We start from the raw sequence: 16,675 nt of genomic DNA, 5'->3' as shown, positions 1-16,675 counted from the left end.
CCCCGCACCCCCTCAGTGCCCCCACTGAGTTCGCCAGAGACACTAACAGCCTATTCACAGCTACATCTCGGGGGCTGGGCTGAAGAAACTGAGGAGGAATCTCCCCTTAATAACCCACCAGCACCACAGGACCATGAGGATGAAGTGCCTTCTAAGATGAACAGGGTGAGTATCTGAAATGTTTCTGTCTTTAATCCTCATCCGCAATGAAAGCTGTGACTTTCACTGGGGTACAGGTCCCATATACACACTGACTCTCACTGGGTACGGGTCCCATATACACACTGACTCTCACTGGGGTACAGGTCCCATATACACACTGACTCTCACTGGGGTACAGGTCCCATATACACACTGACTCTCACTGGGTACGGGTCCCATATACACACTGACTCTCACTGGGGTACAGGTCCCATATACACACTGACTCTCACTGGGGTACAGGTCCCATATACACACTGACTCTCACTGGGTACGGGTCCCATATACACACTGACTCTCACTGGGGTACAGGTCCCATATACACACTGACTCTCACTGGGGTACAGGTCCCATATACACACTGACTCTCACTGGGGTACAGGTCCCATATACACACTGACTCTCACTGGGTACGGGTCCCATATACACACTGACTCTCACTGGGTACGGGTCCCATATACACACTGACTCTCACTGGGTACGGGTCCCATATACACACTGACTCTCACTGGGGTACAGGTCCCATATACACACTGACTCTCACTGGGTACGGGTCCCATATACACACTGACTCTCACTGGGTACGGGTCCCATATACACACTGACTCTCACTGGGGTACAGGTCCCATATACACACTGACTCTCACTGGGTACGGGTCCCATATACACACTGACTCTCACTGGGTACGGGTCCCATAAACACACCGACTCTCACTGGGTACGGGTTCCACACACACACTGACTCTCACTGGGTACGGGTTCCACACACACCGACTCTCACTGGGTACGGGTCCCATATACACACTGACTCTCACTGGGTACGGGTCCCATATACACACTGACTCTCACTGGGTACGGGTCCCATATACACACTGACACTCACTGGGGTACAGGTCCCATATACACACTGACTCTCACTGGGTACGGGTCCCATAAACACACCGACTCTCACTGGGTACGGGTTCCACACACACTGACTCTCACTGGGTACGGGTTCCACACACACCGACTCTCACTGGGGTACGGGTTCCACACACACCAACTCTCACTGGGGTACGGGTTCCACAGACACTGACTCTCACTCGGGTATGGGTTCCACACACACTGACTCTCACTGGGGTACGGGTTCCACACACACCAACTCTCACTGGGGTACGGGTTCCACAGACACTGACTCTCACTCGGGTATGGGTTCCACACACACTGACTCTCACTCGGGTATGGGTTCCACACACACTGACTCTCACTGGGGTGCGGGTCCCACACACACTGACTCTCACTGGGGTATGGGTTAGAACATAGAACGTAGAACAGTACAGCACAGAACAGGCCCTTCGGCCCATGATGTTGTGCCGAGCTTTATCTGAAACCAAGATCAAGCTATCCCACTCCCTATCATCCTGGTGTGCTCCATGTGCCTATCCAATAACCGCTTAAATGTTCCTAAAGTGTCTGACTCCACTATCACTGCAGGCAGTCCATTCCACACCCCAACCACTCTCTGCGTAAAGAACCTACCTCTGATATCCTTCCTATATCTCCCACCATGAACCCTATAGTTATGCCCCCTTGTAATAGCTCCATCCCCCCGAGGAAATAGTCTTTGAACGTTCACTCTATCTATCCCCTTCATCATTTTATACACCTCTATTAAGTCTCCCCTCAGCCTCCTCCGCTCCAGAGAGAACAGCCCTAGCTCCCCCAACCTTTCCTCATAAGACCTGCCCTCCAAACCAGGCAGCATCCTGGTAAATCTCCTCTGCACTCTTTCCAGCGCTTCCACATCCTTCTTATAGTGAGGTGACCAGAACTGCACACAATATTCCAAATGTGGTCTCACCAAGGTCCTGTACAGTTGCAGCATAACCCCACGGCTCTTAAACTCCAACCCCCTGTTAATAAAAGCTAACACACTATAGGCCTTCTTCACAGCTCTATCCACTTGAGTGGCAACCTTTAGAGATCCGTGGATATGGACCCCAAGATCTCTCTGTTCCTCCACTGTCTTCAGAACCCTATCTTTGACCCTGTAATCCACATTTAAATTTGTCCTACCAAAATGAATCACCTCACATTTATCAGGGTTAAACTCCATTTGCCATTTTTCAGCCCAGCTTTGCATCCTATCTATGTCTCTTTGCAGTCTACAACAGCCGTCCACCTCATCCACTACTCCACCAATCTTGGTGTCATCAGCAAATTTACTGATCCACCCTTCAGCCCCCTCCTCTAAGTCATTAATACAAATCACAAAGAGCAGAGGACCAAGCACTGATCCCTGTGGCACTCTGCTAGCAACCTGCCTCCAATCCGAAAATTTTCCATCCACCACCACCCTCTGTCTTCGATCAGACAGCCAGTTACCTATCCAATTGGCCAACTTTCCCTCTATCCCACACCTCCTCACTTTCATCATAAGCCGACCATGGGGGACCTTATCAAATGCCTTACTAAAATCCATGTATATGACATCAACTGCCCTACCTTCATCAACACACTTAGTTCCTCCTCAAAAAATTCAATCAAATTTGTGAGGCACGACTTGCCCTTCACGAATCCGTGCTGACTATCCCGGATTAATCCGCATCTTTCTAAATGGTCGTAAATCCCATCCGTAAGGACCTTTTCCATCAATTTACCAAGCACCGAAGTAAGACTAACCGGTCTATAATTACCAGGGTCATTTCTATTCCCTTTCTTAAACAGGGGAACAACATTCGCCACTCTCCAGTCCTCTGGCACCAACCCCATGGACAGTGAGGACCCAAAGATCAAAGCCAAAGGCTCTGCAATCTCATCCCTTGCCTCCCAAAGAATCCTAGGATATATTTCATCAGGCCCAGGGGACTTATCGACCTTCAGTTTATTCAAAACTGCCAGTACATCCTCCCTCCGAACATCTATTTCCTCCAGCCTATTAGCCTGTAACACCTTCTCTTCCTCAAAAACATGGCCCCTCTCCTTGGTGAACACTGAAAAAAAGTATTTATTCATCACCTCGCCTATCTTTACTGACTCCATACACAAGTTCCCACTACTGTCCTTGACCGGCCCTAACCTCACCCTGGTCATTCTTTTATTCCTCACATAAGAGCAAAAAGCCTTGGGGTTTTCCTTGATCCGACCCCGCCAAGGGTTCCACACACACTGACTCTCAGTGGGGTACAGGTCCCACACACACTGACTCTCATTGGGGTACAGATTCCACACGCACTGACTCTCACTGGGGTACAGATTCCACATGCACACTGACTCTCACCGGGGTACAGGTCCCACACACACTGACTCTCACTGGGGTACGGGTTCCATACGCACTGACTCTCACTGGGGTACGGGTCCCACACGCACTGACTCTCACTTGGATACGGGTTCCACACACTGACTCTCACTGGAGTACAGATTCCACACACACTGACTCTCACTGGGGTGTGGAACAAAGAAACATAGAAAAACTACAGCACAAACAGGCCCTTCGGCCCACAAGTTGTGCCAAACATATCCCTACCTTCTAGACCTACCTATAACCCTCCATCCTATTAAGCTCCATGTACTCATCCAGGAGTCTCTTAAAAGACCCTATTGAGTTCGCCTCCACCACCACTGACGGCAGCCAATTCCACTTGCCCACCACCCTCTGTGTGAAAAACTTACCCTAACATCTCCCCTGTACCTACCCCCCAGCACCTTAAACCTGTGTCCTCTCGTAGCAGACATTTCCACCCTGTGAAAAAGCCTCTGAGAGTCCACCCAATCCATGCCTCTCAACATCTTATACACAACTCTATTAGGTCTCCTCTCATCCTTCGTCTCTCCAAAGAGAAAAGACCGAGCTCCCTCAGCCTGTCCTCATAAGGCATGCCACTCAATCCAGGCAACATCCTTGTAAATCTCCTCTGCACCCTTTCAATCTTTTCCACATCCTTCCTCGAGAGAGGCGACCAGGTTCCATTAATACAGGATTGGAGAATTGTTGTGATGCAGAAAGAGGACATTCAGCCCATTGTGTCTGCACTGGTTCTTCAAACGAGCATCATGACTTAGTGCCATTTCCCTGTACCTTGTTTTATCCAAATGGGGTTCTGGGGGGGTGGTTTAGCTCAGTTGGCTGGACAGCTGGTTTGTGATGCAGAGCGGCGTCAACAGCGCGGGTTCGATTCCCGTACCGGTTGATGTTATCCATGAAGGCCCTACCTTCTCAACATCGCCCTTCCCTGAGGTGCGGTGACCCTCAGGTTAAATCACCACCAGACAGTCTCCCCCTCAAAGCAGGAGCAGCCTATGGTCATCTGGGATATAGTGATCCCATGGATGACAAGGTCAACGCCATAAAAGAGGCACCAGCCCACAAAAATACATCTGACTTCATGTCATTTTTGGGAACGGTAACTTATTATGGACTTTTTTCCCCCCCAACTTGTCGATATTATTGACCCCCTTGTATATTCTGCTAAAGAACCATCACTCTCCCCAGATAGAAGCTTTCAGCAGGGCAGAATAATTGCTGCATTCTCTGAACTTGTTAGTACATTTCGGCCCATCTAAGGAACTAGTGTTGACCTGTGATTCCTCTCCCTATGGCCTTGGTGTGGTCCCATGAAATGGACAATGGATCTGAAAGGCCACCAACTGAAGCAGTAACATCTGTAGTTTCTGCCCAGACTGCAGCTCCAGTCCCAAACTAGCCGCTTCTGTCTTCGTGCCGTCATGGCGATGGGGGGGAAGTGACTGAGACAGTGTTGCCCACATCTGGAGACGCTCTGAGAGCAGCTGGTCTTCATGGCTGAATTTCCCGCATAATTCCTTCACAAGCTCAGCCAGACAGGAGCCTGTGTCCTATAAGAACATAAGAAATAGGAGCAGGAATAGGCCATCTGGCCCTTCGAGCCTGCCCCGCCATTCAACAAGATCATGGCTGATCTGAAGCGAATCAGTTCCACTTACCCACCTGCTCCCCATATCCCCTAATTCCCTTATCGATCAGAAAACTATCTACCCGTGATTTAAACATATTCAACGAGGAAGCCTCCACCACTTCAATGGGCAGAGAATTCCAGAGATTCACTACCCTCTGAGAGAAGAAGTTCCCCCTCAACTCTGTTCTGAACCGGCCACCCCTTATTTTGAGGCTGTGCCCTCTAGTTCTGGTTTCCCTTCTAAGTGGAAAGAATCTCTCCACCTCTACCCTATCCAGCCCCTTCATTATCTTATATGTCTCTATAAGATCACCCCTCATCCTTCTAAACTCCAACGAGTACAGACCCAATCTGTTTAATCTCTCCTCATAAGCTACACCCCTCATCTCCAGTATCAACCTGGTGAACCTTCTCTGCACTCCCTCCAAGGCCAATATATCCTTTCGCAAATAAGGGGACCAAAACTGCACACAGTACTCCAGTTGCGGCCTCACCAGTGCCTTGTACAGTTGCAGCAAGACCTCCCTGCTTTTATATTCTATCCCCCTCGCGATAAAGGCCAACATTCCATTCGCCTTCTTGATCACCTGCTGCACCTGCAGACTGAGTTTTTGCGATTCGTGCACAAGGACCCCCAGGTCCCTCTGCACAGTCACACGATGTAATTTTTCTCCATTTAAATAATATTCCAATTTACTATTATTTCTTCCAAAGTGGATAACCTCACATTTGCTAACGTTATATTCCATCTGCCAGATCCTCGCCCACTCGCTCAGCCTATCCAAATCTCTCTGCAGACTTTCCGCGTCCTCCACGCAATTCGCTTTCCCACTCACCTTCGTGTCATCAGCAAACTTGAATACCCTATATTCAGTCCCCTCCTCCAGATCATCTATGTAAATGGTAAACAATTGAGGCCCCAGCACCGATCCCTGCGGCACGCCACTGGTCACCAACTGCCATGATGTGGAGATGCCGGCGTTGGACTGGGGTAAGCACAGTAAGAAGTCTCACAACACCAGGTTAAAGTCCAACAGGTTTATTTGGTAGCAAATACCATAAGCTTTCGGAGCAATGCTCCTTCGTCAGATGGAGTGGTCTCTGTTCTCAAAGTGTTTGAGAACAGAGACCACTCCATCTGACGAAGGAGCATTGCTCCGAAAGCTTATGGTATTTGCTACCAAATAAACCTGTTGGACTTTAACCTGGTGTTGTGAGACTTCTTACTGCACCAACTGCCAACCAGAAAAGCACCCATTTATCCCAACTCTCTGCTTCCTGTTAGATAGCCAATCCCCAATCCACGCCAACACCTTACCCCTAACTCCGTGTACCCCCGTCTTCTGCAGCAGCCTTTTGTGAGGCACCTTATCGAACGCCTTCTGGAAATCTAAAAACACCACATCCACCGGTTCCCCTCTGTCAACTGCACTAATGACATCTTCATAAAAGTCCAGTAGATTCGTCAAACACGACTTTCCCTTCATGAATCCATGCTGCGTCTGCTTGATCGAACCATTCTTATTCAGGTGCTCTGTTATTTCCTCTTTAATAATGGACTCTAGCATCTTCCCAACTACGGACGTTAAGCTAACCGGCCTGTAGTGACCCGCCTTTTGTCTACTTCCTTTTTTAAACAGCAGCGTAACAGTAGCTGTTTTCCAGTCAGCCGGCACTACCCCAGAGTCCAGCGAATTTTGATAAATTACTACTAACGCATCTGCTATTACCTCAGCCATTTCTTTTAGTACCCTGGGATGCATTCCATCCGGGCCCGGGGACTTGTCTACCTTCAGTCCTATTAGTCTACCAAGCACCACCTCCTTAGTAACAGTAATTGTATTAAGGACCTCCCCTCCCACCAACTCTCGATCTCTAATATTCGGCAAACTATTTGTGTCTTCCTCCGTGAAGACCGACACAAAGAACTTATTTAAAGTCTCAGCCATTTCCTCGTTTTCCACTATTAAATCCCCCCTCTCATCTTCCAAGGGTCCAACATTCACTCTAGCCACTCTATTCCTTTTTATATACCTGTAAAAACTTTTACTCTCATTTTTTATATTTTGAGCTAGTTTAGTTTCATAATCTATCTTTCCTTTCTTAATCGCTTTCTTAGTCATTCTTTGCTTTTCTTTAAAGCTTTCCCAATCCACTAATTCTCCACTATTTTTGGCCACTCTGTACGCATCTGATTTTATTTTAATACTCTCCTTTATTTCCTTCGTTATCCACGTCCGGTTATCCTTTTTCTTACAGTCCTTCTTTATCACCGGAATATATTTTTGCTGAGTACTTAAAAAAATCTCCTTAAAAATCCTCCACTGTTCCTCAGCTGTCCTACCTACCAGTCTGCTCGCCCAGTCTACATTAGCCAATTCCACCCTCATCCTATCGTACTCCCCTCTGTTCAAGCAGAGGACACTGGTTTGGGACCCTACTTTCTCACCCTCCATCTGTATCAGAAATTCCACCATATTATGATCACTCATCCCAAGAGGATCCTTCACAAGAAGATCCTTAATCCTACCTGTCTCATTGCACAGAACCAGATCCAAGATAGCTCGCTCTCTCGTAGGTTCTGTAACATACTGTTCAATGAAACAATTCCGACAGCATTCCAAGAACTCTTCCTCAAGCCCTCCACGTCCAATTTGAGTCGACCAATCAATATGTAGGTTAAAATCCCCCATGATAATTGCCGTTCCACTTTTGCACGCATCCATTATTTGCTTGTTTATAGCCCTCCCCACCTCTAAGTTATTATTTGGGGGCCTATAGACCACGCCTACCAGTGTCTTTCTCCCCCTACTATTCCTTATCTCCACCCACAACGATTCCATGTTTTGCTCCTTAGAGCCTATGTCGTCTCTCACTACCGTCCTGATAGTATCCTTTATTAACAAAGCTACCCCACCTCCTTTTTCTACCTGTCTATCCTTCCTAAATGCCTGATAACCCTGTATATTCAGTTCCCAGTCCCGGTCACCCTGCAACCACGTTTCTGTGATGGACACTAGATCATATTCATTTGTATGGATTTGTGCCATCAACTCATTTACTTTGTTTCGAATGCTTTGTGCATTCAGGCAAAGTGTCTTTATGCCAGCCTTTATCTGGACCCGGTTTGTTGAAGAGCTACTAACATCTCCCAAGCCCTCTCCTCCTTTAGCTAGTTGTTTATTCACTATACTCCTGGCATTAGAGTAGACACCTCTCAATCCTATGGTCTGACCTCTCCCCTTCTCTGTTCCCAGTCCACCTGCCCTCTTGCACTGCCTATAACCCTTCTCTGTTTGCGAGCTACCTTCCTCACTCTCAGTCACGTCGCTTTGATCCCCTCCCCCCAACCTATCTAGTTTAAACTCTCCCCAGTAGCCTTAGCCAACCTTCCTGCCAGGATATTGGTCCCCCTGAGATTCAAGTGCCACCCGTTTTTAGTATACAGGTCACACCTGCCCCTAAAGAGGTCCCAATGGTCCAGGAACCTGAATCCCTGCCCCCTGCACCATTCCCTCAGCCACACATTCATCCTCCACCTCACTCCATTCCTTTCCTCACCTTCCCGTGGCACAGGCAGCAATCCCGAGATTACTACCTTTGCTTTCCTCCTTCTCAGCTGTCTCCCTAATTCCCTATACTCTTTTTTTCATGTTCCCTTCCCCCTTCTTACCCACATCAGCGGTACCAATATGTACCGCTACCTCCAGCTCCTCTCCCTCCCACCTCAGGATTTCTGGGACTCGCCCAGCGACATCCTGGATCCCAGCCCCAGGGAGGCAGACCACCATCCGAGACTCCCGCCTGCCTCCGCAAAATCGCCTGTCCGTCCCCCTGACTGTCGCGTCCCTGATTAATACCGCCTTCCTCCTCCTTTCCTTAGCCCTCTGAGTTACAGGGCCGGACTCCACCCCGGAGACACGGCCACTGCTGCTTCCCCCAGATGGGCTGTCCCCCCCAACAGTACTCAGACAGGAGTACTTGTTATGTAGGGGCACTTCCACCGGGGTGCTCTCAATCACCCGTGTTTTACCCTTCCTGGCTGTCACCCACTTGGCCTCCTCCCGTGGCCCTGGTGTGACCACCTGATGATAGCTCTTGTCTATCACCTCCTCATTCTCCCTCACCTGCCTAAGATCATCAAGCTGCAGTTCCAGTTCCCTATCACAGGCCCTCAGGAACCGCAGCTCGACACACCCCTCACAGATGTGGATGCCTGGGAGGCCAGGTGGCTCCAGGACCTCCCACATACTGCACTGCGAGCACCACACTGGCTTCACACTCATATTTCACCCTTTCTTCCAAGGTACACAGAGAAAACTAAATTATAAATAAATAAAAAAAATAAGAAACTCACCCCTGCTCGCCCTTTCTGCCTAAGCCCGATGAGCCAAAGCCCCTCAGTTCTCACTCAGCTCCCTCTCACTCCGCTGCCCACTCCCAACGCTGCCCGTTAGATAGTGGGGCCTGCCTTTTAAACCTCCCGTGCACTAAAAAAAACTCAAAAGACCCTTCCCAGTAAACCCCGCGGCCACTGCCGGTTTCACGCCAAAATGTAAAAATAATTAAATAAATAACTAACACCCGCGAAAAAGTACTTTAAATTAAATCTTACCCCAAAAATCCTGTCACCAGTCACACCTCTGCCTTTCTCCAAAGCAACAAAGAGGTCCTCACTGGTGAAAACACCCTCATTTTCCCATTGTCTGTTTCCCTTGACAGGTTTAAATATTCGGATTGGACTGATCTCATGGCCTTAACTGATCACAAACCCGTGGTGAAGCGAGGTTTTGATCTTGTGGTATCCAGGCTTGCAGTTGGCGATTGAAAACTTTTCCTGGACTTCTGTTGCACTAAAGAGACATCAACGTCTTCCAGAATCTTCTGCTGTTCACATTACGCTTTGCCTGTTGTCAGCCCATCTGACCAATCGCAGTGGGTGGAGACTGGAGCTTCCTGCAAGCTGATGTGAATATTTTAATGAACGTTCTTTTTTAAAAAAGAGCTTGTGCATAAGGAATGAAACTTTGTCAGTGTTTGTGGCTTCGCTACAGCAGCATGAGCCGTCGATAGGAGGGATTGTATTTGGATTTAAACTGATGAGTATTACTGCCGGGCTCTGAGGGGAAGGCACTGAGGTAAATTCAGTAAGGGAGGGAGGGAGGACGGGGCCTAACCATGCCAGCGAGACGGAGCTGGTGTACTGAGGGAGGGCAAGTAAAATCAGAGGCGCTTCTGGCTCTTCATTCTTTTCTTATCCCTCTGCCCTGGGTGAGCTTTCACTGGGAGGTGTGTGGAGTAATTTGAGGTAGAATTTAAATCCAGAATCTGGTCGATGTGGCTGGGTGGTCCCTAGGGGTCACTGAATGTTGGGGTCAGCTTTGAGACCTTTCGTGCCATTGCACCCCATTCTGTCCCACCAAAAGCAGCTGAATGTTTGTCTAGTGATCTCCTCTCATCAGGATACAGATTGTACCAGCACCACACTTGCCTCATCTGGGCATCATTCGCAGGCTTGGATTGTGGGGCAATTTGCCACTGAAGGCATCGCAGGCACACTGACCCCCCCCCACCCCACCACCACTGGGGTTCCGACAGGGATTCTGGTAAGTAGAGTCCCATCCCCTATTGGAAGGTGCTTGTCCCCACTGAGACCTACCTCAAAACCTGACTCTCAGACTGACACGGCACAGGAAGAGGCCAGTTTGGCTCACTGTGCTTGCTCTTTGAAAGAGCTTTCCGGTTGATTCCATTACCTCCCTGCGCTTTCTCCACAGCCCTGTGCTTTATCCAAATCCCTCTTGAGAGTTATTACGGAATGTGTTTCCATCGGCCTTTCAGGCAGCTTCTTCCCGAGCACAGCACCCTGTTGCTGTCAATCCTTTCTCATGGCTCTGAAATCTGTGTCCACTGGTTACTGACCCTCTAGATACTGGAACCAGCTTCTCCTTATTTATTCTCTCTAAGCCCTTCATGATTATGAACACCTATCAGATCTCCTCTTAATCTCTTTGCCCTAATTACTAAGAGATTATTTATATTGAACAGACAGTGCGGCGTGGACCCTGTGCTCAGGACCACCTCCAGTAACCTCACTGCTTGTGCTGCTCCTGCACACTCCCAGGCCACTCCGTCAATTGGACAGTTTCTATGTTCTGGGCTCTCCAGTCTGATGCTTTGTCAGCTGGAGTTTCAAGCAATTGTGCGTAACTTTGGGATGTTATATTGCTGTTACACCATTGCATTGCACTCATGTGGGAGAGAGGCCTCTGCTGTCTGCTGAATCACCCCATCATCACCTGATGCTCAAACACCCACCATCCAGCTGAGGGACAGATTGCTCTGAGAGCCAACAGCAAGCGGAGAGCTCCCATCGTCAAAGCTAGTGCCAAGATGCTGACAAATAGAACCAATTGCCCCCTCATTGATGGGACAGTGTAGAGGGAGCTTTACTCTGTATCTAACCCCATGCTGTACCTGTCCTGGGAGTGTTTGATGGGGGACAGTGTAGAGGGAGCTTTACTCTGTATCTAACCCGTGCTGTATCTGTCCTGGGAGTGTTTGATAGGGACAGTGTAGAGGGAGCTTTACTCTGTATCTAACCCCGTGCAGTACCTGTCCTGGGAGTGTTTGATGGGGACAGTGTAGAGGGAGCTTTACTCTGTATCTAACCCCGTGCTGTACCTGTCCTGGGAGTGTTTAATTAGGGCAGTGAGTGCCAGTGTAAGTATTAACTTTGATCGCCAGTTTATGCTGGTCAGCGGTGCTAGCTGTGTGTGGTGGTGTTCTCATTGAATAAATTCATTTTAAGATTAAACTATCAGCTACAAGGTGCAATGATGTTAGTTGATTTTACAAAGTGACAACTGCTAAATAGAAAAGTTTTATTAAATATTTATAACCGAAATTTTGGTGTAAGTTTTTTTTCAAGCAATTACTGATCCTGCCAGCTTGTCCATTATTCAGATTGCAAAGGGACATCCCCGGGGGACCATTATCCTGGCGGGGAGGTTTGCTAAGGCTACTGGGGAGAGTTGGGGGGGTGGGAATCAAATTGAAGTGACTGAGAGAGGAGGTTAGCTCACAAATAGAGAAAGCTTGCCGACAGTGTGAGAGGGAGGATAGGCGGGTGATAGAGAAGGGGAGCGCTCAGACTGAAGGTTTGAGATGTGTCTATTTTAATGCAAGGAGTGTTGTGAACGAAGTGGATGACCTTCAAGCGTGGATCACTACTTGGAAATATGATGTGGTGGCCATTACAGAGACTTGGATGACTCAGGGACAGGACTGGTTACTTCAAGTGCCAGGTTTCAGATGTTTCAGAAGGGACAGGGAGGGAGGCAAAAGAGGTGGGGGAGTGGCACTGTTGATCAGAGATAGTGTCACGGCTGCAGAAAAGATGGACACCATGGAGGGATTGTCTACGGAGTCTCTGTGGGTGGAGGTTATGAACAGGAAGGGGTCAATAACTTTACTGGGTGTTTTCTATAGGCCGCCCAATAGTAAGAGGGATGTTGAGGAGCAGATAGGGAAACAGATCCTGGAAAGGTGTAACAATAACAGAGTTGTCGTGATGGGAGATTTTAATTTCCCAAATATTAAACATAGAAACATAGAAAACTACAGCACAAAACAGGCCCTTCAGCCCCACAAGTTATGCCGAACATATCCCTACCTTTTAGGCCTACCTATAACCCTCCATCCTATTACGTCCCATGTACTCATCCAGGAGTCTCTTAAAAGATCCTGTTGAGTTTGCCTCCACCACCACTGACGGCAACTGATTCCACTCGCCCACCGCCCTCTGTGTGAAAAACTTCCCCCTAACATCTCCCCTGTACCTACCCCCCAGCACCTTAAACCTGTGTCCTCTCGTAGCAGTCATTTCCACCCTGGGAAAAAGCCTCTGAGAGTCCACCCGATCTATGCTTCTCAACATCTTATATACCTCTATTAGGTCTCCTCTCATCCTACGTCTCTCCAAGGAGAAAAGACTGAGCTCCCTCAGCCTATCCTCATAAGGCATGCCACTCAATCCAGGCAACATCCTTGTAAATCGCCTCTGCACCCTTTCAATCTTTTCCACATCCTTCCTGTAATGAGGCGACCAGAACTGAGCACAGTACTCCAAGTGGGGTCTGACGAGGGTCTTATATAGCTGCATCATTATCCCTGGACTCCGAAACTCAATCCCTCGATTGATAAAGGCCAGCACACCATACGCCTTCTTAACCACCTCCTCCACCTGCGGGGCCGATTTTAGAGTCCTATGGACCCGGACCCCAAGGTCCTTCTGATTCTCCACAGTACTAAGAGTCTTTCCCTTTATATTGTACTCCTTCATCCCATTTGACCTGCCAAAATGGACCACTACGCATTTATCTGGGTTGAAGTCCATCTGCCACTTCTCCGCCCAGTCTTGCATCCTATCTATGTCCCTCTGTAACTTCTATTGATTGGAATCTCCTTAGAGTAAGGGGTGTAGATGGGGAGGAGTTCGTTAGGTGTGTTCAGGAGGGTTTCTTGACACAGTATATAGATAAGTCTACAAGAGGAGAGGCTGTACTTGATTTGGTATTGGGAAATGAACCTGGGTAGGTGTCAGATCTCTCAGTGGGAGAGCATTTTGGAGATAGTGATCATAATTCTATCTCCTTTACAATCACATTGGAGAGAGATAGGATCAGACAAGTTAGAAACGTGTTTAATTGGAGTAAGGGGAATTATGAGGCTTTCAGGCAGGAAGGAAATTGGAGGCTTAAATTGGAAAAAGGTTTTTTCAGGGAAATGTATGGAAGAAATGTGGCAAATTTTCAGGGAATATTTGTCTGGAGTTCTGCATAGCAACGTTCCAATGAGACAGGGAAGTTATGGTAGGTTACAGAAACCGTGGTATACAAAGGCTGTAATGAATCTAGTCAAGAAGAAAAGAAAAGCTTACAAAAGGTTCAGAGAGCTAGGTAATGTCAGAGATCTAGAAGAGTATACAGCTAATAGGAAGGATCTTAAAAAGGAAATTAGGAGAGCCAGAAGGGGTCATGAGAAGGCCTTGGCAGGCAGGATTAAGGAAAACCCCAAGGCATTCTACAGGTATGTGAAGAGCAAGAGGATAAGACGTGAAAGAATAGGACCTATCAAGTGTGATGGTGGGAAAGTTTGTATGGAACCGGAAGAAATAGCAGAGGTACTTAAGGAATACTTTACTTCAGTATTCACTATGGAAAAGGATCTTGGTGGTTGTAGTGCAGACTTGCAGCGGACTGAAAAGCTTGAGCATGTTGATATTAAGAAAGAGGATGTGTTGGAGCTTTTGAAAAGCATCAAGTTAGATAAGTCGCCGGGACCGGATGAGATGTACCCCAGGCTACTGTGGGAGGCGAGGGAGGAGATTCCTGAGCCTCTGGCGATGATCTTTGCATCATCAATGGAGACTGGAGAGGTTCCGGAGGATTGCGGATGTTGTTCCTTTATTCAAGAAAGGGAGTAGTGATAGCCCTGGAAATTATAGACCAGTGAGTCTAACCTCAGTGGTTGGTAAATTGATGGACAAGATCCTGAGAGGCAGGATTTATGAACATTTGGAGAGGTATAATATGATTAAGAATAGTCAGCATGGCTTTGTCAAAGGCAGATCATGCCTTACGAGCCTGATTGAATTTTTTGAGGATGTAACTAAACACACTGATGAAGGAAGGGCAGTAGATGTAGTATATATGGACTTCAGCAAGGCATTTGATAAGGTGCCCCATGCAAGGCTTATTGAGAAAGTGAGGGGACATGGGATCCAAGGGGACATTGCTTTGTGGATCCAGAACTGGCTTGCCCACAGAAGGCAAAGAGTGGTTGTAGATGGGTCATATTTTGCATGGAGGTCGGTCACCAGTGGAGTGCCCCAGGGATCTGTTCTGGGACCCTTACTCTGTGATTTTTATAAATGACCTGGATGAGGAAGTGGAGGGATGAGTTGGTAAGTTTGCTGATGACACAAAGGTTGGAGGTGTTGTGGATAGTGTGGAGGGATGTCAGAAGTTGCAGCGAGACATTGATAGGATGGAAGACTGGGTGGAGAAGTGGCAGATGGAGTTCAACCCAGATAAGTGTGAGGTGGTTCATTTTGGCAGTCAAATAGGATGGTGGAATATAATAATGGTAGGAGTCTTGGCAGTGTGGAAGATCACAAGGATCTTGGGATCCGAGTTCATAGGACGCTCAAAGCAGCTGTGCAGGTTAAGAAGGCGTATGGTGTACTGGCCTTCATCAATCGAGGAATTGAGTTTAGGAGTCGTGAGATAATGTTGCAGCTATATAAGACCCTGGTCAGACCACACTTGGAGTACTGTGCTCAGTTCTGGTCACCCCATTACAGGAAGGATGTGGAAGCCATAGAAAGGATGCAGAGGAGATTTACAAGGATGTTGCCTGGGATGGGGAGCATGCCTTATGAGGATAGGTTGAGTGAGCTCGGCCTTTTCTCCTTGGAGAGACGAAGGATGAGGGGTGACCTGATAGAGGTGTATAAGATGTTGAGAGGTATTGATCGAGTGGACAGTCAGAGGCTTTTTCCCAGGGCTGTAATGGTTGCCACAAGAGGACACAGGTTTAAAGTGCTGGGGAGTAGGTACAGAGGAGATGTCAGGGGTAAGTTTTTCACTCAGAGGGTGGTGGGTGCGTGGAATGGGCTGCCAGCAACGGTGGTGGAGGCGGATTCGATAGGGTCTTTTAAGAGACTTTTAGATAAGTACATGGAACTTAGTAAGATAGAGGGTTATAGGTAAGCCTAGTAATCGCTAAGGTAGGGACATGTTCGGCACAACTTTGTGGCTGAAGGGCCTGTATTGTGCTGTAGTTTTTCTATGTTCTATCACGGCATAAAGGTAAAATATTAACTGAATAAACCTGTATGTATTTAGTTCCTTTCATATCCTCAGGATGTCACAGCCACTGAAATACTTCTGAAGTATTGACACTGTTGCAAACACAAAGGCTAATTTGTTTTTTAATCTGTTCAAATTGCCCTCGACAAGGTGGTGGTGAGCTGTGTTCATGAACCAGCCCATGAGGTGTAGGTACACCTACAATGCTGTTACGTACGGAAGGTGTTCCAGGATTTTGACCCCAGTGACACTGAAGAAACGGTGATATATTTTCCTCTCTCTCCACAGATGCTCCCAGACCAGCTGAGTTTATCCTGCGCTTCTTGTTTTTATTTCAGATTACATGTTTCCAAGTCAGCATGGCGTGTGGCTTGGAGGGGGGGGAAACTTGCAGATGGTGATGTTCCCATGCATCTGCTGTCCTTGTTCTAGATGGTCGAGGTCACAGGTTTGGAAGATACTGACGAAGGAGACTTGATAATTTGTTACCTGCATTTTGTAGACGGTACACTCGTGTCACTGTGTGTCAGTCATGGAGGGAGTGAATCTTTAACGTGGCGAATAGGATGCTAATTAAGTCGGTTGCTTTGTCCTGTATGGTGTTAAGCTTTTGCGTGTGGTGCAGCTGCACTTATCCATGTAAGTGTAGAGTTTTTGGTCACACTCCTGTCTTGTGTCTTGTAGATG

General features: G+C 47.9%; 1 protein-coding gene across 6 annotated transcripts in view; it reads left to right on the top strand.

The window, feature by feature from the left end:
- Nucleotides 1-12,021, top strand: part of atg9b (autophagy related 9B) — an 89,973-nt gene extending 77,952 nt beyond the window's left edge. For all 6 annotated transcript variants that reach the window (XM_078215560.1, XM_078215559.1, XM_078215556.1 and 3 more), the window contains 2 exons: nucleotides 17-165; nucleotides 9,837-12,021. In XM_078215560.1, coding sequence (XP_078071686.1) covers nucleotides 17-165; nucleotides 9,837-9,842 — 155 coding nt within the window. In that variant the 3' untranslated portion in view covers nucleotides 9,843-12,021. The remainder of the gene's footprint in view (nucleotides 1-16; nucleotides 166-9,836) is intronic.
- The last annotated feature ends 4,654 nt before the right edge of the window (nucleotides 12,022-16,675 follow it).

This window comes from Mustelus asterias, chromosome 7 (genome assembly GCF_964213995.1).
Source record: "Mustelus asterias chromosome 7, sMusAst1.hap1.1, whole genome shotgun sequence".
In the NCBI taxonomy this organism is placed as follows: domain Eukaryota; kingdom Metazoa; phylum Chordata; class Chondrichthyes; order Carcharhiniformes; family Triakidae; genus Mustelus; species Mustelus asterias.
The sequence above is the reverse complement of the archived record's forward strand: the minus strand, read 5'-3'. Positions and strand labels throughout refer to the sequence as shown.